Here is a 22,701-nt window from a genome sequence, read left to right on the forward strand (position 1 = left end):
CCCGAGTTGACCCGGGTTGACCCATGAAACCCGGGACCCGGCCCCTTGGCCGGGTCAACCCCCGGGCCGGGTTTAATAACTATGCTCTAAACTAGTCAAATGAATATCACATTTGCAGCTCTGCCAATGGAACCTCAAAGCCAGCAGACCCCCACAGAAGTTTAATGTTTGCAAGTTCGACATGGCTTCTTTCACAAAATTTGGTCCACAAACATTAACATATGATCAAAGTTATACCAACTGGCCTGCAAATGTTCAAAGACGTGCTTAGCTTATACAAGGTGTATATGTATTATATCAATTCTAAAACAAGAAGCTTATCTAAATGCATAAAAGGAGAAACACTGGAAAAAGAAAACTGAGTGACATGTAATGCTGCCCGCAATTTCTCTCCATTAGCAAACAACAATATTCAACTCCTCTCTCAATGTCAAGCATCTATCATCAAATGACTGGTTTTGGAAAATATCAGTAAATCGTTCTATTTATTCAACAGGACAAGAATAGCTCTATAGCAAGCATTGACTTGGAATCGATTCCATCTAGCACAGCTCTTACTAAAACAAATTTGACCAATACTTCATTTGCTGAGAAGCATGCACCAAAGGTATGACCTTCTCCACTTTTCTGTCAGTTTGAGATCTCTACAACGGCTTCTGATCAAGAATGCCATAACATGAGTTACCTAACACGTCTTCTCCAAATCTTTGGAATTGGCTTAATATTTCTTCTAATTAACCTGCATTCAACAACAAATATGAAAAACTCATTTCAGCTTAAATGGAGGTGAACTGAGATGTCAAATATTAGACAATCAATATCCAACAATATTGTTTACAGAGGAATTAATAATGACAGAACAATATATAGAAATAACTCCTATGCTCTGAATAAAGACACTATGTGTTGAATCACCAATTTATTAACCCTGGTCTCCATAAAAAAGAACTTCATTTGCTCTTCTCAAATATAACCTCTGCATCTTTCAGAACCACTCCACAAGTTGAGACCTCATTGATGCAAGGGCTTTCTTTTGCCTAGTCACAGTTTGCAAAGTAATTACAAACAACTTCAGGGTACCTTAGCATTTTAAAAACTGCACGGCTATATACCACAGGAAATCAACTAGAAATTCTGGCAACCTCAGCGGACCTTGAAAGTTGAAATGCAAACCACACCTCATTTGATAGGTTGCACTTCATGCTGACAAAATCTAAAACCACCGACTCAGAGATCTATAAAAAGCCAATCTTCTAGTGTTGAGGAATGGCAACCACTTCTGGACTTTAATTCAAACAGGGATTACTAAACAGTTTGAGATGACAGTACCACCCCAGAGATGATTAAGGGAATACGCACATCAAATATAGCTTCAGGCTCATGAACACAACTACAACTACTCAAGCAAATCAATTCGAGGGCCATGTAATAGAAAACTGCACAGAATTAAAAATGCATTGATATAGGGCAAGAAAGTGATACTAAGCAAAACATCCTACTTGTACCAAAAAGCACAACTATTACTAATACATGGAACAAAATAACTTAAATTAAATTCAGACATGATGCATCTTAATTACCATGGCTGAAACAAATTCTCCATTAGAAAACAACCAGAACTGCAAGTTCACCCAAAAACATCAAGAAAACCCCTTTCCTAGCTTCTGAATAGCACAAAACATCTTCCTTCTAGACCCAACAGCATTGATTCCCATATCCTTCAAATCCTCCAATGTCAACATTGGCAAAACCTCATCATCCACCTCATGAATCTCAAAAACTGGCGCATATTTCCCTAACCCTAAACTATTCAGCCAAATCCTCACTCCATCCTCCCCTCCACTGCCACTGCCATCGCCACACCTCCCATTATTCCTATAATCTCTCGTATCATTATCCGATGGGCTTGATAATTCAACCCCCTCAGGAAGATAATCTTGATTAACATTACGATAATTCCTCCCCCTAACCACTCTCCTATTGTAGTACACTTCCCTCTCATTCCCATCTCCCAAATTCTCAAGTGAATCATGAATTGGGCTTTGTTCTTTCAACAAACTTTCTGAATTCTCAAGATCAAATTCTCTATAAATCTCTTCCTCCTCCTCACCTATATCTTCACCACCACTATATTTCTCCTCCCCTTCACCACCATTACCAACTCCACCACCACTATCATCAAATTTAGACACCCAATTAGACCTAACTCGCTTGGCACTAACATTCAAAGACCCTCTCTTTTTCGATGAATGCTTAACTCTCCAACTCCCAATTGCAACACTATCCAAATTAATATCATTATCCCCGTCAGGAGTTTCATTAAACTCACTTAAATTCGTTAAAGCTCGAGTCTTTGATGATTTACTTGCCTCTTTAAAACCCAAAATCTGCTGCTGTTGTTGTTTCCAACTATTGCTGGCAGTTCTACGGTGGTGTTGGGATTCATAAAGTTGGTCTCCACCGCCTATCTCGCCTAATCGGACACTTGGCCTCCGCTGCCTCTTTGACCCCACAGTTTCAGTTGAAGTTAATGCCCCCCCTCCTCCGCTGCTTCCTCCACCGCCACCTCCACCGCCAAAGCCGCCGCTGTTTAGATGGGTCTCAGGTGGGTGTATCTCTGCCATTTAAAGATGGGATTTTGAAAGCTTTCTACACTTCTATCCAAAAAGAAACCTGAAAATCAAAACTCTTCTCTATCTTTAGGGTTTGCCTTTGTTTATGTATTTCTTTTATGTGGCCGGTTGAGAGAGAGAGAGGAGGAGAGGGAAGAGTCGAGAGAGAGCGAGTGAGTGTGTAAAATGGGTTCGCTGGGTGTTTGACGCGTGTCTCGATATAGAATGGTGGGATTTAGGAAAGAACCAGGTGCGCGAGGTAAAGGTAATTAATGATGGTAATACTCGTGGTGTTTATCCATTGTTGTTTTCCGCTAATAATCGTGCCCTAATTATTAAACAAGGTTTAGGGACTGTTTGTTTCTACGTTTCAAAAGCGTTTTTGATAAAATTTAAATTTTATTTATTTTTTTATTAACTTGAAATTAATATGTTTTTAGTGTTTTCAAATCATTTTGATGTGCTGATGTCAAAAATGATTTTTAAAAAATAAAAAAAAATCATTGACATGCATTTTGGCACGAAAAGCTATTTAAAAAGCAATCGCAACCACACTACCAAACATATTCTAGAATTTGTTAAGATTAAAGGTTAAATGGGCTTGTTTTTAAAGTTAATCATTGGATAAGATTAAGTTAGCATGTCAAATTGATATTGATCATGATGATTTGTTAAAATTATTGATCTTAGATGAAATTGGTTAAATTTATATGATATGGGTCAACGTTTCAAGGAGTTTAATAAATATTCAAAGAAGAGGATAAATTGACAAGCTAGCTCCCTTGTGAGGTAGAAAATGACAAAAAATCATTATGGTCCCTGATATGTAAAGTTATAGTTTAGTCTCTTTATTCTTAAACGTGACAGTTTGGTCCCTAATTAATGTTATATTAGAACAATATCTTTATAATCTCATTGATTTTTTTAACCAGAGTATACTATGCAACACATGACTTCACTCATATTTCATAAAATATATATATCAAAAAGTATTTCACTCATATGTAAAATACATTGTATGCCATGAAGTTATTACATATTATTTACTAGAGATAAACACAGTAATGGATCGTGAATCTTTGAAAATGCTTATCAAATAAAGTACTATAACATTTAGTTAAGAAAATTACTTGAAATTATGATACAAATTTGATTATTTTGAAAACGCTTCTCTTCTGATTTTGAGATAAAGTTTTTTATATATATAGACATGTTTGAGAGTGTAATTGCGGTTACTTTTCAAAGTGTTTTTCGTGCTAAAATGCATTAAAATAAAGTTTTTATATATATATATATATATATATATATATATATATATATATGTTTGAGAATGTAGTTGCGGTTGCTTTTCAAAATGTTTTTCGTGCTGAAATGTTTTTTTTATTTTTTAAAAATTATTTTTAAGATTAGCGTATTAAAACAATTCAAAACATATAAAAAAATTAATTTTTAATAAGAAAGTTTAATTTTTTAAAAACATAAATATAACCGCATTTCCAAACACGAGAAAAGAAGAGAAGGTGGTAAAGGTGGCATAAGTGAGGAAAAGATAATGAGAAAAGAAGGAATAAAAAAAGAAGATAATGATAATATAAATAGGTGCTCGATGAACAGTAAGAGAGGAGAAAAAAAAATGGACATAAAAGAAGAATCTAAAAAAAAAACACACGCAGCTCTCTCACCCTCATCAACCCCTTTCCCCGCCATTCCTGAATAACATAACAACCCCTTTTCATCACCTCCTGCTCGAAGCAGCTTCCCCACCGTCGCACCAACCATGCCCCTCTTCTCCTCACGAGCGAACACGCCCAATAGCCCCCATTTCCACCATTTCTCTATCCATGAAAAGCTTTGAATTCAATCTCCAAACCCAAAGTCTCAAACAACCTTGAAACCATCCCTTAATAGCCCCTGAAATACCCTCAAATCTCCAGCTATTACAGCCCCCCACGCCTGCTCAAATCACCATATTTTCTAACCATTACAGTTCCTAAACCTCACCAAAAACCAACATCCATCCATCATGAAAGCTCACCTCAACTCACCCAAAGAAATGATGGATAAACTATTTTTATATAAAAAAGAGCAATTTTTATTTGTTTTATGCTAATATATAATTAATTAATTAATACACCACCGTGTTTTTTACATGATGATTTTTGAACTAGTTTTATGTTTTATTTATTTTCTTAATCCATTAATGAATCCATGATAGTAAGATCTGATATTGAGCCCTGTTCTTTGAATGTTATTTAGCAAATAATACAACCGATGAAATTCTTTATGTGTGATTCTTTAACTCTTTTTTTATGTGTTGATTGTTTATATTTTCTGCTAATCTACTCAGGATGGTAATGTCTGATAATGGAGAGGGGTGTGACCTTGTCTCGATTCAGAGGAATATCTTGTCCTGAAATAACACAAGGTTCCTTAGTCAAGTTCGACAATAAAAGTGTGGGAAGTACTCTCTGCAAGATATAACTATTGAGACATTTTTATACCATTCTTTGTATCCTGGGTTCACCGTGAAACCATGCATATCAACTGACTCACAGATAGAGAGAGCAAACTCAAGAGCCTCGAGTCCAGTTCCTTTAGCTGCTGATCCAAAAGATGCTCCTAACATGAGATTTACAGGATTGTTTATTGGAACTTCCTACAGAAAACAAAAGGCAAAGCCAAGCCAGCAAGAAAAGCAGAAGAGAAAGGCCTCTCTGATTTTCATTAGACAATTCCTTTCTTGTTTCTGTAGGATTCATAATATCAGTATTCTAGCAATAAATGAAAGGCATGGTAAGACAGAGACCAGTGCACATACCATCTAACTACACAACTTTATCAAGGGCTTTAGCAGATCCCCTGTTAAGAAGGCGAAATCAGCTTTTCTTTCCCACGAACTCTGTATAGTTCTGCCACAACAAAATAGCAAAACAAAACCAACAATATTCAAAGGTGGCAAAAACAATTAGACTGCTGACAATAATAAATAAATAGAAAGAGCTTAACCTCAACTGGGGCACCATTTTCTCTAATAACAACATCATAATCATCAATTTCCTTTCCAAACTTTGTTTTTAAAAGATCTCCTGAATTACCAATAACAGCACATCGATCAAACTGCTTTGGAACATCGGGTGGTGTCATAGGGAGTAGTAACGAAAGTTTCTCCAAGCATAGGTTATATTCTCATATCGGTTACTGCAGAACATAAATATAACAAATCAGACTACAACTTACCGTCAATAGTCCTAATAGCTTACAATAACCCAATTAAGTATCAAAACTGAATAATCAAACCCATTTCTTGAGAAATTTTATAGCAAAGTTATGGAATAAAAATAAATCTCACGGGGAACTACTAAAAACTTTTAAAAAAGTAACATAAATATAAAACCGCTGACATCTTAACAAGAGATTAACTTTTAGTTTCTTTTCTGAGAAAACCACAAATACTTCCATGATAACTAAACATTCATCTTAAATGAAGGATTCCTGCTATGAGCAATACTTTAACATTTTCTCCATTTCTTCTATGAACAAACTCCTGATTGGAGGACACAACGTAAGTCATCTCAACTTTATGTAGAAGATTGGTTGAAGTCACTGCTTTCCTATCGCTACACTGTAATTTATCCACAAAAAAATCACCAGAAAATTAAAAGAACATACAGAAGTACTCCTTTATTGATCCTACGCCATGCATAGTCCTCCCATCCATTTGGTAAACAGGTAAAGCATCAATAAACTCCCTCGTGAGTCTCGTAGTACTATTCCGCTCCTGACAACGGCCTCACTATTTAATAAATCAATTGTACATCACATCAAAATTCAAACATAACAACACCACACAACACACATCACCTCAGCAACACAGCAAGAAGGCTGGGTTACCAGAACTTAATCCTGAAGCACACACATGCGAAGCAAAGCTCACCTGTTCCCCCGTAGCCACAGCTTCACATAGATTAAATTCAAATGATAGTCCTTCAAGTTGTCCCGTCTTAGGATCTTTCTGTTTACAAACAGAACATCAAACATACATTGGCATCAATTTGAGAAACTTTTCATTTTACTCCTAATATGGTTAATTTTTTTTTTTTTAAAATCTTATTTCGGATCCAAGCAAAGAACATCAATAACCAAATTTTAAAAACTGAAAAGGGTAAAAAGAAAGGAAAGCATACCCATTTGGGTACGGTGTCCATGGGGAAATTTAGAGTAACGAAGTAGTAAATGTAGGTAGAGAGAGAGGAATGCATGAAAATAACGTACGTAGATCGGAGACGCCGGCGATGTAGATGAGAAGAGCAGAGACCAGAAGCTAAAGCTAGGAAGAACCCCAACTGCATTAACCTCATTTTTATTTTTATTTTTTTTATAAATAAAATTGATGGATCCTCTGGAGGAGGAGGAGGATGATCCGTATATTTTTCACAGCTCCACTCTTTAAAATCAGTTCATGTACTCATTCCTCAATTATCATATTATTTTCAAACAGGTCCTCAAACAAAAACAAAATTTGAGACAATGTATTATTTTAATACTAAGAATTTAAAGAAGAGGGTTAATTTGCTAATGCATGATAGATGGGGATCCCAATTGAAAGTTCTTTTCTCTTAGGATCAATTGACAATTGAGTGACAATTGGGGGGTAAATATTATCTTTTCCTCCACCACGCCAGGCTCAAGGTTTGAAATGGGCCTTAAAGCCCAATAAATCCATCTAGAGATTATTGTCTCTGGAGGCCCAAAGACTTGCTCTTATCTCAGACTAATCAAAACAGCCTCCAAAAGACCAAAAAGCTAATTGCAGTCTCAGCCTATTCTAGGTAATGGCCCAAAATTGTAGTGAGGGATCAAAGCTCGTTTGTTTTTGTAACAGATGCGGTCTGCGTTTTGTTTTCGATTATAAATTTAAAAGTATTTTATCAATTAATAAATAATATAATTTTATATGGGTTCTATTAAATTTTCTTTTAATCTTATTAAAAAAAAAATATAATTTATATTTTTTATAAATTTATATTTTTAAATTACAGTCACAAAAACCATCACAATACCGATGCTCATGCGCTAAGTTTGCCAGTGTTGCAATCTGTACGAACATGTTTGTTCTCCAAGAAGCATGGCTTAATTACAAATGGCTTGTCAGTTGTATAATATATGGATTGGAACGGCTAATGTTAATGAAGAAACACAGCATGATCATACTATATGTGCTTTGTGTTTGAAAGCAGACAGCTATTTCGGGTTATGGTCCCAGGATTTTCTTTTTTCTAGAGTTCAACTAGTTAAGCAAGTGGGAGGGGGTGTTGGTGTTTTCTTGTTGGGCTGCTTGGAAATTCATTTTTGTTTCCTTTCCAATATCAATGGTGATAAAACAAACAAACAAAAAAATTGTTCCTGTTTTTGGATCGAAGAAAGACTCTGGTAAGCGTAGCATCCACAGTTTGAAACTCTTTTTGCATTTTGAATTCTCCTATGCATGTGAATTATATAGTGCATGAACAGCAATTTGTGCATGGACAAGTTGGCAAGTTAGGCAAATTAAAGGGTGTCTTGATGAATTCATAGACTATCAAGTCCGAACCATGCTGGGAAACACAATGACGATTCAACTTTTAAAGAACAGCTTATATGATTGTTCTTTTATTTTGAAAAATAACAATTATTAATTCAACATCACAATATTAAATATGGATAAGATATAAAAACACGAAGGATTTTAAGAGGTCCATGTATTAAAGAAAGAAGTCTAACTTGATCAAAAGGGGATCGATGAAAACTATATATATATATATATATATATATAGTCCAAAACATATAACAAGTGGGATCAAGTTCTTTGGTCTCCTTTTTAGACATGCCATTTCTTGGCTAGCTACTAGGAGATGAGGACACTAGCAAATGAAATCAATGTCACCTTTCATCCCTCTCTCTTCACCAGACAAAAGAGACAAGGCCATTGAATAGCCAAGGGGGCTTGCCATGCAGGCTTGCTCCTCTATTGCCTAGCAGACCATGGTGGGACCCTGACCCCATTGGCCACAACCATAGGCTGCACCTTCCCAACCATCTTACCCTTTAGTGGTCCGCCCCTATTGAATGTGGATATCACTGTTTTTGGCCGATATGTATCGATAAAGAATATGATAATTCCACTGCTTATATTTTAGCTGAAAGAACAAATATTGGAAGATTTTGCATGAATGCACCGGCTAGTCAGTTGGCTTCTTCTTTATTGTTGGCTAGTGTAAACCTGATTCAAACAATGATCCCAAACTTGTTTCGTGTTGTCTCTGTGATGCTTCCGGGAAGCAAGTATGCCATTGATTCGATTACTATAACTTTATCTTTAAGATGTTGGTTTATTCATATTATTATCTCGGATTTGAATCTCATTTGAGAAATTAATTTATCGTGAATTCAATATCATTCCTTTGCCGACCTCTATTTTGGGTTTTGGTAGTCGATAAAGTAGTTTTTTATGTAATTATTATCTTTATTTGAGTTTAATAATTAATTGAGCGTGTAAGGGAGATCAATTTCTTATATATAAATGCACAAGTTTGAGAATAAATTTCGTACTTAATAATAATTTAGCGGTGATATGCAAAATCTAGTACAGTAATACCTTAAATATTGTTAAAATTAATCAAAAACATGCTTGTAAGTTATTACAATCCTAAACAATATTATTAAAGAAAAGAACAGTGAAATTTGATGTATTACACACATATAGGCAACTAATTTGCGTGGCGGGGCTCTCATGCATAATCATATACCTGTATCATCACTTGGAATTCAGAGGGCTCCATATCATATTCTATGATGGTGTTCTTCTTTTCTCTTTCTTTCTTTTTTGGTTTAGAAGATAGTAAAATTCCAAAGCCGCTACGGCCTGATCAGAAGAGCTAACCCTAGAGCATCACAATGGAGAATTTCAGTCAAGTCTTGTAGGAAGATTCATGCACATGGTCCTGCTGGACCACATCTGAGGCAGCCGCATAATATATGTAACTTCGTTTTCTATAAGGTAACATGCCTAAATACGATGGTTTTGGGCCAACAAAATGAGGCAGCGCCGATTTTATCATACATGGGGCCGGTCAACATTTTGTTCCACAAAAACCTTCTCATAATTTTGAAGTCTGCCTCTGTGTCTAAGATCATTCATTCTAGTATACATATTTCTTTAAGAACCGATCATTATAACTTAATCAATTTGTAGTTTATCACAACAAATTAATTAATGATCAGTCCTCAAGGTTTTAAAAATTATATATTTAATCTCCATGATTTTAAATTCATTATATATTAATTTCGAATTGTTTTATGTGTTCTTCTTTGAGAAATAGAAAAAAAAAGTAGATAATATTGGAAGATCGATGAGAAAAGAATGATTTTTTTTAACGAGGTACTATTAAAGTAAGTATGATCACACAGGTTAATTAATTAGGAGCTGTTTTATTGTTTTTGATACTTCATGAATTAATTAATTTATTTATTTTAAACAAATTCCAAGAACTAAATTATAACTAACTAGTGATTTTAGAGGATAGAACTGGTAATAAAAAATTGGCTTCTTTAATTTTTTTAACTCTTTGGTTTGTATTTTAGAGTCATCACCTAACGAGATTGGTTTTCACTCATAGATACTGGATGATGTGGGAAAAAAGAACTAAAATGTCACCTATAATTAAGATAAAGAAATTCCTTCTCACTATAAGGGATCCTTCTACGACTCGCTAGTGAGTTATCCTGCCCGATGGTTCATGGAAATGTTTGTCTAGCCGAGCGATAAAACAAAGGCACGGCTAGCTAGCTACGCGAGAAGTGATCATCCGAGGGTTTCTCTACTAGCGTGTTGGTTCGTTAAGATTCCTGTGTCTGGTGTTATCAGCTTTAAGGAGAATTGATTTATCCGAATACACCATGTCAACATGCATAAAGAATATATATTTTTTAAAGATTGATTAGAATAAGTATTTGGTCTTAATTAATATAGCAGGTTATTCAATAATAATTGCCGTCGATGAAAAGAATAGTAAGCATATGATACCATGGTATGGCAATCATACGGTTCAAAATGTATTTTTTGTGTTTTGATAAATTAGAGTAGGAAAAAAGAACTTCGTGGCCTCTGGTAAGTTATCTCGATCTCGAATGTTAGTGTCTTCATGATGTGTCCACTTCAATGACCATATGTTCTCCCCAAAGGATAAAACTAAAAATTATGACTGAAGAAGATCTTGATGTTGAGAGAGTACGCATTGCAAATGTCCGAGAATATATGGTTTTTGCCTAGTATGATAGACGAGGAGGAAAAAGGAAACATGAAAACACGTTCTTGATGCCAAATTCACCGATCATTCAAGTAATCTGTGTCAAGAGACTCTAGGTATACAATGACTATTTGTGATGCCTGTAGGGAAAACTACCTTTTCTAGGGGCACTGCCTCTCTCTAAGTTTATCCATGTATTAATTTTGTGTCCAGTACTTAACCTAATTACTAGCTTGTGGAAGTCTCAATGCTAATTATGCATATAGATGTGAAATTCCTAAATATTTCTACTTCACGGGATCAGTACCTAATTAATAAATTGTCTTAAGAAAACATATTAAAAACATGATCAAGCAAATTGCGACTCACACATACTATATAGAATCAAGCAAATTATTGGGGGATAGCCATGTCATTTGGCCAAAATAGATATGTTTCTCACTAGCCTAATATAGTCAGGAAAGCCCAGATTCCTTTTGTTAAATTCAGAAGTCATTCCTATATGTTACGGTAGAAAAAAGCATTGATCAGAAGCCATTCCTATATGTTATGATAGAAAAGCTATATATAACCGTTGGCCAACGGTTGACATCTCCAATAATAGGCAAGTAGTTGTATTATTATTAAATATATTAAAATACAAATGAACGGTTAAAATATTTTTAAAAAATATTTACATTATTCAAAATATCATATTAATAATTTTACTGTTCTAAATGTTCTTATGAGTTGATTTACTAGTCACAAAGGTGGAGTTTCAATGGTGATGATGACAAAAAGTTCATGTATTAGAATGAAAAATAAATAAAAATAGAGACTGTCAATAACAATAGTTCAAGGGGTATATATTTTACCCTTGAAAACGCGACAAGCACATGACATGAGATTTTAATGGAGAAAGTGGATATATATAGAAGGTAACAGAAAGGATCAATGGATGATATGTAATTTAATAAAAGGAGTGTCAATCCAAAGGAAAGTATCATTTGCTAGTTTAAATAATTAATTATTAGTGTTTAGATCTAATTAAGAGAGAGATCATAGTGCTCCGAAGTAGATTGTGCCCTTCAAATTGTAAAAGAAAATTTTTTTCTCTCATTTGATGTTGAAACTACCAATCTGAAAGTATTGCTCCTTCTTGACGTAGAAAAAAAAAATAATGAATATTGAAATCAACTTGTCATGGTGATATTTCTTACTTGAGAACGACAAAACCCAGATTAGAGAGCAAGCTGAGGCGGTACCATACCTGGATGTCGGCCAGTCAGCATGGACGAGCAATTATATAAGCTCTTGATGTCGTGTACGTATATATACAGTCATGCCCAATGAAGTGTAGCTTTTGCTAATTTGTTATACATGGCCTGGGATGTTGACAGAGCATGGAAGGATCTTGTTGCTGTTACTGTGTAAGGTCCTTTATATGAAAACTGAAAAGAGCTTGGCATGGCCTTGGAGTCTACCTGTGGCTTGCAGCTATACTCGTCGTGTCCTATATAAGATTTCGATGGGTCAAACCATGTCTATAGTATCATCATGAAAGTGGAGAGAAGTATCCAGGCCATGAGAGAGAGAGAGAGAGAGGGGCCTTAAAGCGAACCTGGAATTGGATGCTATACAGTTTGGATCAGATAACAAGTTTCTTATCATATGATCGATCCTTATTGGTTTCAGTTTCTGGTTATAATTGCGGGGCTAAACTGTGACAAGCGTGAAGCTCCCGAACGTTGCTTTATTATGAAAGTAATGGAGTACAAGTCAGCTCATCTTCGGATGCTTATATTTTTATGGAAAAGAAGGATCATTAGAGCTTCTGGAGCAATGTTTTCCATGTCATTTTTGGGTAACAAAAACAGTGACTTGCATGCCCAGTCCCATCTCTTGCATAGTCTAAGGACAACGACATTTCTTCTCCATTTTTCCTTTTTATCTTCTATCATCTTCCAACAGCTTTCATGTACCTTAAACACATCGTGATAATCAAACTGTCATAAAAGCTGATAGATATATATACTGATAAACTTGCACATACATGATAATGATAGTTCAAATGTTGAACAATTATTTGATTACCAATCAATAGAGGATATGACCCACCAAACTCAATTTTGCTCAACACCATGACCATTCAATACTTGCTACCTGGCTTAAATTTGTATTGTTGGGGGGCTCTCTTTCAATTTGCTGTCTCCTCTGCACAATATTGAAATCAAAGTCACCCAAAATTGCTTTGAAGCACTTGGGGCTGCCAACTGGATGATAGCATGCAAATTAGCATATTGTGAAGCTTCTGTAGCTCACCAACTGATCAATTTCTTCATCAGGGTCCCTTATGCTCTTAGATTTTCATTCTTGTCATCAGCTTTTGGGTCCCTGTGTTGATCGTATACTCGTCATCAAACCAATCTATTAATTTCTTCTCAGTCACTTCAGCATCCTGCTGATTGGAGTTCATGAACTAGCTAGTTGTTGCTTTATTTCCGATTATTCTCTCATCAGAATAATTGATTCTTGAAACCAATAATTTCTCAGTAGATTCTATTGTTGTTAATTAAATATATCGAACACTTAAATTAATTTAAACAGTGCTAATTTTGAGAGAGATGTTTGAACAAACACTGGCTGATTTAGGAAAGAACTTAAACAAAACCAGCTCAGAGACATTTGATTAAAATGATCGTGCAAATTAATCTAGTATCTCAACTAATTAAATTCAGGCAGAATATTAAATTCAAGATCTAGCTTGTTTCCAAACGTTTTTCTATTGCAAAGTAGACGTGGATGATGAAGGACTAGTGTCCTAGCCTTGTCCCTGTACCATATTGAGATCTATATTAATCGATAAAATAAAAAGTTGTGCCCAATAATTCTCCGCTAATTGCTGAGAATATCCTCTTCAAAATTCAAGAAATATTTATATCTAAGTTATGTCAAAACCGTGCTGATAAAGACTAATCTCCTACTTTTTTTTCACGAATTACCTGTATTTGATGAGATCATGCATGCATGGGAGATTGCAACGAAAGTTAATATTGAGATGCAAAAACTTACTGAAAATAAAGAAAGAAATTAAGATCTTACAACCTTTAAAATTACTGCTAAAACATAGAAAAACAGAACTTTGAATAGATAAGTCTTATGCAAATAATATATAAAAAATGTTTAAACAGTAAACTAAAAAATGTCTATGCACATACGAGCCAGTTATGCAAGAAATTCAACATGTGGGTCAGCATTTAAAACAGATGGAACACATGGATTGTCTGTATCTACAGACTACAGCTGTGAGTGATTAGAGAAAATGCTTATATTATGCTGAATAATCAGTTTTTTTTCTCTGTCAAAATTGATATACCAGCTGAAGGCCGGCCTTAGAGAATTGTAACTTGTTGACATACGAGGGGAAAATCCCTCTTTATTATAAGCTGACTACCTTTAACGTTTGCTGAATCTACTTTTCATGCCAATCATTCGATTCATAATTAATCCAATCATTAAGTTAATCAAACAACGTAAATATATAGCCTTTTGTTTTGTTAATGATGCGATTAGCCTTTTGTTGTCCGTATGTTTATCAATTATTGCGATTTTAATAAAGTTAAATAAGGCAACCATGGAGGTAATCAAGCAATCTATGTAGCTTTCTTGATGTGATATTTCGTGTTGTTAATCTGAGGTTATGACGAACCCCTTTGTCTTCCATTGGTAATTAAGTTGAGTGCATGCAGACGTAAATTAGCTCCTTCATGCCATTAATTAATAGGATAAATAAAAATAAATAAGAAACCTTTATTTTGGTACACCTTCCCTACACTGGAAGCTTTTTTCATTATCATGTTGAACTCTATAGTTTATTTGGGTGTCAATCTCATGGAAGAATTATCACATTGAATGGACATGGTTGTAAGAGTAGAGTCTAACTCGATATATTGAGGTCCCACGTCATTAAATAATAAGTAAATTAAGGTGATAAATTATATATAATATTAAAATTAATTTATTTTTTTAATTTTGGTTTTGGCAAGATGGTAAAGTTTTTAAGTTCATAAAACAGCACTAAGGTTTGGTTCCAACTCCAATCTATTTGAATTTATTTTAATTAGCTAGGTTTTGACTTAACTAAATTGTTTTTTTTATGTAGTTTAGTTTCAAATTTAATTTGAGCTTAAACATCTGACCACCAAGTTTTAGGATCACACTACGAAATTGGATAGAGGTCACTATATTATTATTGATGGTAATAAGAAAAAAGAATTGTGTTTTTCAAAAAAAAAAAAAATTCTTAGATGTTTAACATGACCTAAATGGGTTGGAATTTCAACCCAATAACATCACCCTTGACATACCTTTTCTATTTATTTTTTTTATATCAATGATATTGTCTTTCATTAATTTTTTTTTCTACATCCACATGCCAATGATGTTGCACATCACCAATATTTCCACTCTAGCGCACCTGACACAATAATTATAGCATGCTATAATAACCAATAACTACAATAGTTAGCCAATGGTAACATAGTAGTTTTATCCACCAATGATATGTTCTCCTTCTCCATGAGAAAAATCCAAGATTTAGGTGTATAAATATACACAGTCATCAAGCAAAATCCAGATCTGATTCTTGGACAAAGCTCCACTTAGCCATTGCTACACTCATGTTCCAGACTTAGGGCCATAAAAGGCAGTCGTGTCATTCTCTACCATAAACTCTAGCCAAAACCAGTCATGCCATCATCAGCTATAAAAGCTAGTCATGTTATTTTAGGTCTAAGCCCTAAATATTTTTCTTCATATATACATTTCTCTTGCATTTCTTTTCATATACATTACAATTTTTTTATGTTTACTGACTAAAACATCGAAGTGTTCCTTGTTGCAATAGAGGGCTTGTTTTGTAGTAAAGCTTGTGGACTTGTGGTCAGGCCTAGTCACACCAATAATTTACAGTTAGGCCCAGTCATACCAGATACAGAAAATTCAAGTTTTATCTAAAGTTTTTTAGATTTCATTAGTGACATTGTTTGTGGAAACAAAATAAAAAGCTAGTTCATTCCCTAGGATATTCTAATTTATCAAAATTATTTTTCATGATGAAAAAACTCTAGGACATAGGAGAATAATTGATCTCCTCACTATCAAAACAACAACTCATCCAAATCTCTATTAACTCACTCATCAAGTGCAAGTGTTAAACAATGTTATTCTTTTCATATAAAAACAACTTCACACTCTTCTACTTTATTAACAGGAAATAAAAGCTTCATTATGTGCACTAGGTGCACCAAGGCAACTCCAGCTCTATGAAGAAACTGGACAAATCGATGTGCAAACTAGACACGATACTCTAACCTTGTGAATGAGTTACTCTTTCTATGAAAAACACTCCTCAACAGGTCTTACCCACAAGCATGGTTATCTCCATCAATCCTCCTCTTACTCTTGCTTGCATGCTCCTCGGTAAAAAAAATCGAGACGTGAGATGAGATTAGTAAATACATAGGCTCATGAATAATAGGCAGGAGACTCTTCATTTTGTCATAGATTATTGCATACTCAACTTTCCAAGAATTGTGTCGACGCAACGGCTAACTTGGATAATTATAATGGCCTTGCAAATCCTAAAGATCACATACAAAATGTTAGAAATATCATTGAGCTTGTGACACAAGACAATGATGTTATGATAACCTTGCCAAGAACTATGTCGATGCGAGGGCCAACTTGGATAATTATGATGGTCTTGCAAATCCCAAAAATCACATACAAAATATTAGAAATATCATTGAGTTTGTGACATAAAATGTTAGAATCATCAATACCAACATGAAGAATCTACTCGAGCTCATTTCCACTAATGCTATAACAGTAGAGTCTATAACTACTCATTATAGGAATGCATGTACACTCTCCATGACATAACTCTTCTTAACATGAAACAAGTAATGGAGGACTATATTAGAGAAGAGGAAGCCAATGTGACTAGGCAAGGTCACTATAATTTTTTTTATAACAGAATCTCCACAATGCTATCAGGTATCCCAATAGAATATCCAAAAGAAACACAAGGGGGAACATTCATGATAGTCTAGCGTTCTTCAATCTCCTAACCACACCTCTTATCACCACATATGCTGCGGTATTGGCCATCATTAAGAGAAAAGATTTCGCGCAATATATACCTACCTTCTATGAAAGTGATTCAAACATAGTAAGCCCTAACAAGTTTTATCTATTTCATCATGACCATTGACACAACACTAAGGAATGTCATCTCCTAAAAAAAGATAGAAAGATTGATCGCTAGAAATTATCTCTAACAATTTGTCATGAAAGAGAGATAACCAGAAAAAAGAAAAAAAGTTTGAACATTTCATGATGAGCTACCTGAAATCAAATAATCTCTAGATTATATCCAAAAATTGTATCTCCACCATTTAAATTTTTCAATAAAGTTGTGTTTCTCCATGAAAAGATCCATGCCGATATCTTCGTATCTTCATTTAGTATCTCTATGAAAAATCTTTATGACAAGATATTTATGTCTCCATTGAAATCTCCACAAAACACATCCATCAGGATCTCCATTCAAATCTTTACATCTCCATACAACATCTCCTTGCACAATGTTTTTTTATGAACACAAAACATTTTCCAATCTATATAAAATAATATTCTCTACTAGAACTTGATATAATATCATCTTCTTTGCATGAAAAACTCGTATGTTTACAAAAGGCACAAAGATGACATTTTTCATGCAAGCAAAACCACAAAAGGTAACATTTTTCATCCACAATAAATATTTCTTCATATTGATCAAAGTCTTCTAAACATGTCTATTTAATAGACTTGTAGGGCAAATAATGATACCAAGAAAAATAGTATTTTTTTTAAACAGTTAGAAATATAGCCCAAGGATACTGATACCTAGCACACCTTTTTATGTATTTTTTGGGTTTTTAGGAGCAGCGTACACAAGCTTTTCATGCATATAAATTTTTTTATGCATACAAGAGTTTTCTATGCAAGGTAAACACCATTTTCTACCCTAATTACATTTTTCATGCTAATATTTTCATCAATAGCAAGTATGCACAACAATCATGGTATGACATAATAATCAATGACTACTATAGCCAGTCAATGGTAACATACCAGTTTCTTTATAAATGATACATTCTCCTTTTCCATGTAAAAATTTCAATATCTATGTGTATAAATACATATGATCACCAAGCAAATTCCAGATATAATCCTTCACTAGAACTCCACTTAGCCATTGAAAACCAAGCTACACTCACATTCTAGGCATGATTCTAGGCATTAGGCTGTAAAAGTTAATTATGTCATTCTATGCTATAAAAGCCAATTATGCCATCCTAAATCATAACAACCAACCATAAAAGTCAACCATGTTATTCTAGGCCTAGTCCCTACATTTTTTCTCTCCATGCATGCATTTCTCTTCTATTTCTTTTTATATACACTATACTTTAATTTCTTTTACTTGTTGATTCTCCTGTTTTAATATTGAACTTGTAGATTCATGGTTAAGCACAGTCACAAATATTGAACTTGTAGATTCATGGTTAAGCACAGTCACAATTGTCACAATAATATCAATGTAGGACACAACCATGAGAAATCAAATTTTTATCCAAAGTTTTTTTCCAACTCCATCAATTATCATTACTGGCTGTTACTTTTTAGAATAGAACAATTGGTTGATTTCCAATTTATTGAGAAGGTAGCTTGTATAGCTCAATTTTTCGTATAAAGTTGAACCTAACTCTTTTACATTAGAAGGAATGTATCATTTTGATAACCTGGTAAATTTGACCTTCTTTTAATTACAAAAATAGTAGCAGAATGGACCCAGATAAATGCTTCACTGCGCAGTTGATGCTAGCACCGTTGCTTTTGAGATCAAATGCATGTACATCTGTGCACATCATCAATGCTAGCTAGATAATAACTAGAAATTGATGGTTTGGCTATTCTCAGCCAAATTTGACCAAAATCTTTTAATTTTAATGTTCGTAATATCCTTGTATTTTGATTTCTTCCTCTTTCTAACACTGTTCTGGGAACAACACTCATGTATTAGCACTGTTAAGATGACACTTGCGAGGGAGAAGTAACAGTATCGAAGAAGTTGCTTGATGCTTCTGTACAAGATTTTAAGGAGATAGAAGTCCATAGAGTTAAAAGATCTGTCCACAACCGTGTCATAAGAAAGATGGGTGGGGAGTTCAGTTCACCTCAGACAGCTCAACACATAAAATGCCAAAACACGTTCAGAAGATTCCAACTACACAAATTAAAGCCAACGATAACAAGAACAGATGCATAAGTACTAGTCGTGTCAATTACAGTAACAGCATCTTTTATCTAGTCATTTTAACCTCTCATTCACGCTCTCTCTTTCCATGAAAGAGGAGGGAAGAAACAGTAAAAATAACTGTAATAACAGAATGACTGAAGATTAACCACAATAATTCAATCAGTACTGTTTATTATGAACTACATGGAAAAAAGTGTCTAGCTAGGGCTTAACCACCATAAAGGGGTCTTTGGAATTTGTGCGAGCAAGACTTTAAGGGTTCAAAATGGACAGGAACAAGGGATCTACGAAAAGATCTGGTCTTATTTGGTCGGTTCTACATGTCTCTTTGTGCTCTTCATCCATTGGTGTTGCTGCCCTTTATTCATGTTTTAGATGCCACTTTCATTCTATTGGACTTGGAACCAGAGCTTTAAATAAGTGAAGAAGCAAGCCTGAATTCTTCCATTGGAACTTATGCTCGAACCAATGCAGCTTTGCTTTGAGTTTTTCATCTCTTCCTGTTGATTTCTTAGTTTCCCCTGGTTAGTATTTTTTTTTTTTTTTTGGCTTTGACATCTCCTTGCAAGCTGGAAAGATAGATCCACAGGAGGAACAAAAGTCGCAGGATCAAATTTAAGAATTAATTAATCCATGAATAAATTTAATAAGGAGCATGCTATAATATATATATATATATATATATATATATATATATATATATATATATATATATATATATATATTCAGGATGCTTTAGTCAATTACTAGTAGCATTTATTTATTTTGTGATTGCTACATGAGACAGGACATGAGGGCTTACCAGATGTTTGTAGGGCAGCTCTTGGTATCTATTTAATGGAAAGAACACAGGTTGCTGGTGAGCCCAGATGGACTAAGAAACTTTTGTCTTCGCTCATCCACATCCCACATTAGGTTACAACTATCCTGAAAATGATGTGTTTGTCATTGTTAGAAAAATGTCCTTAGCAATCATCTAAAAATCTCCTTTAACTGTAGGTGAAGGGTAAAAAATGTATACCTCAGTAGTGAAGGCAGAAGGCCTCATTCCTTGAAGTAAAAGTGAAGTTGAATTATCAATAAGAGGATAGTTATTTGCTGTAGCAAAGGAGGTAGTAGGAGTAGCGGTGGTGGTGGCGGCGGCGGCGGCGTCAGCAAAAGCTGTGGGTTGGATTGGACTGCATTGCTGCAGAGATGGCAGTGGTGGAGACATGCTACTTAATCTCTGCATATTCATGTCAGTGACAAAGATCCTCATCGGCTTTATTCATAAACAATAAAAATTGTGGTAAAAGTTGGACCAATTAATAAATGACCAAAATAAATTCTTTTTCTAGCCCATTATTACCTCTGGTCTGACCATGAATGCATCAAGCTCCATTCCAAAATCATAGAACATGGGATTAACAGAGGCAAGCTTCATGGATAAGAACTGTGAAAATTACAAAAAACACAATTGGTTTAACATCCATGCATTACTATCATGAACAAAAGAAGTAAATTATCATAGTTATAATTACAAAATAGAACACAGTAATCACCCCAGTACTTAACGTCTATTATCATTACCTCCACTTGATTTTGTAGGGACTGAACATAATTAATAATCTCATCCAACATAAGGGCCTTCCCAGTTACCTAACGTCAAACCACGCCACATGAGATGTTAGATGTATACATCACCTTGAGGAGAAACTAAAAAGATGACACTATACTTTATTTAGAAACACAAAGTTAAGCCAAGGAGCTGGAGTTTTACCTTGTCACAGCCAGGAACAAGGCGTTGTAGCATCTTCATTCTCTCACTGATTTTCTCTCTTCTTACCTAAAACCCATTAACAGGAAGTATTAAAGTATAACGAGACATGGATAGGCAGTACTGTGTAGGAGTTGGAACATAATTGATAGATGCAAGGTTAATTAGTTAACTTTTTGTGAGGGTAAAATGGGAAATTGAAATCTCAATCAAAATTAGAGTCTGTGAGCTTTGTAGGGGTGGAGCATAGTACCCTCTCTGCAAGGCTGTGGCTATCTGTTGCTTGGCCCCTCCTTGCTCTTACATGAACGTAGCCTGTTGGAGGCTCTTCAGGAACTTTCTTCACGGCTTTTGGCCTCTTCTCTTCTTGTTTCATGTCACCTCTGCATTTCTTTTGTCTCTTGCTTTTCACTTCTTTAACATCCTGTAACAAGAAAGACATACAAACAAAAACTATGAAGTAATGAATCATGTACTCTTTAAACAGAATTTGTACTGTTGTAATTAATGAACTTTGTTAGTTGCGGTCTACCTTTGATTGAGCAGAATTCAAGGACCCATTAGTAGTTTTCCTCTTCCTGTCCACGGGCGTCACTTCTTGAGTAACTTGCTCACCAGTTTCAAGCTTATCAACCACAGTTGAGGAGCCTGTGCTCTGTTTTTTAGTCAAGGAAGTCTCATTATCACTAAGAGACACCTTAGAGCTATGATCATGATGGCTAAATTCATGGAATCTAACATCAAGAGGAGCTTCATGAAAAGTTTCAGGAGGGTAAACTTGATAAAAACTGTTGGAATTGATGCCTCCAGCTTCATCATAAAACCAATACATGCTGTTGTTCATGTTCATAATAGGTGTGGTAATGTTTGGCAAGATAACTGAGTCAAGAAATAAAGGTGGGTGCTGATACGAAAAGGCTGCCATTTGAGAGAGAGAGAAGCCTTGGAATTGAAATTATTGCGCAAGTTTTCAAGGAAAGTGATTGAAGAGAGAAGCTGAGATGGTTGTGATGATGAGACTTGGAAGGAGCCAGAAGTAGAGTCAGGAAAAAGTGGCTCTCTGTGACCAAAAACTAAGAGGTCCCCAGGCTTATATAAAGATCAGGAATGAGAGAGAAAAACACACTATTACGCAAAATCCATAAAATGCTTCTGTTCATTTGACTGGTCTCATTAATCTCTCTCTCTCCCCCTCAAAATTAAAAAAAAAAAAAAAACACTAAAATAAAAATAAATTGGAATATTCATTCCCACCAATAATAAATTTAATAAGAAAATGTATTGAATTCATTAAAGACAAAATGAAATTTATTGTGTCTTGTCGTCTCTGTTGCCCAAGTGATCAATCACCTAAAGTTACTCTGTCTCTCTCTCTCTCTTCTTTTATCTTGCTAAGCAAGGATGAGGCTTGAAATTATTTACGGAACTCATTAGATTAGACTCAGAAACAACCCAGCATTCCCCGAACTGACCTTGCATCCTCCTAGACCGATCACGCTTCCCCTCTCCTCGTTAGATTAGCTATGCATCCTTTGGGATTGACCTCCCAGACTAGCCACGCATCCTCCCAGACTAGCCACGCATCCTCCTCCTTCAGTGGATTGGCCACGCATCTCCTTCCTTGGTGGATTGAGCTCACGTCCGCCCCGACTACACACCTGGTACATTACCCCCTGGTCAAAATTAGTTTACTCGCCATCA

At 34.9% G+C, this 22,701-nt stretch overlaps 2 protein-coding genes and 1 pseudogene across 2 annotated transcripts; all 3 read right to left on the bottom strand.

The window, feature by feature from the left end:
- Positions 1-363: 363 nt before the first annotated feature.
- LOC7454590 (uncharacterized) lies at positions 364-2,977 on the bottom strand. The gene is made up of 2 exons (XM_024582741.2): positions 1,581-2,977; positions 364-739 (listed from the first exon to the last, which is right to left on the bottom strand). Exon 1 carries the CDS (start codon positions 2,622-2,624, stop codon positions 1,641-1,643), a length of 984 nt encoding a protein of 327 aa, XP_024438509.1. The 5' UTR covers positions 2,625-2,977; the 3' UTR covers positions 364-739; positions 1,581-1,640.
- A 1,978-nt stretch (positions 2,978-4,955) lies between these two features.
- On the bottom strand, positions 4,956-6,970 carry LOC18103821 (sialyltransferase-like protein 2; annotated as a pseudogene).
- Positions 6,971-19,220: 12,250 nt separating this feature from the next.
- On the bottom strand, positions 19,221-22,076 carry LOC7454592 (transcription factor bHLH137). Its single transcript, XM_052445785.1, has 8 exons — positions 21,533-22,076; positions 21,254-21,424; positions 21,004-21,069; positions 20,814-20,882; positions 20,593-20,676; positions 20,266-20,469; positions 20,047-20,171; positions 19,221-19,813 (listed from the first exon to the last, which is right to left on the bottom strand). Exons 1-7 carry the CDS (start codon positions 21,923-21,925, stop codon positions 20,079-20,081), a joined length of 1,080 nt encoding a protein of 359 aa, XP_052301745.1. The 5' UTR covers positions 21,926-22,076; the 3' UTR covers positions 19,221-19,813; positions 20,047-20,078.
- Between the last annotated feature and the right edge of the window lie 625 nt (positions 22,077-22,701).

The sequence above is a fragment of the Populus trichocarpa genome, chromosome 12 (assembly GCF_000002775.5).
Source record: "Populus trichocarpa isolate Nisqually-1 chromosome 12, P.trichocarpa_v4.1, whole genome shotgun sequence".
Classification (NCBI taxonomy): Eukaryota; Viridiplantae; Streptophyta; class Magnoliopsida; order Malpighiales; family Salicaceae; genus Populus; species Populus trichocarpa.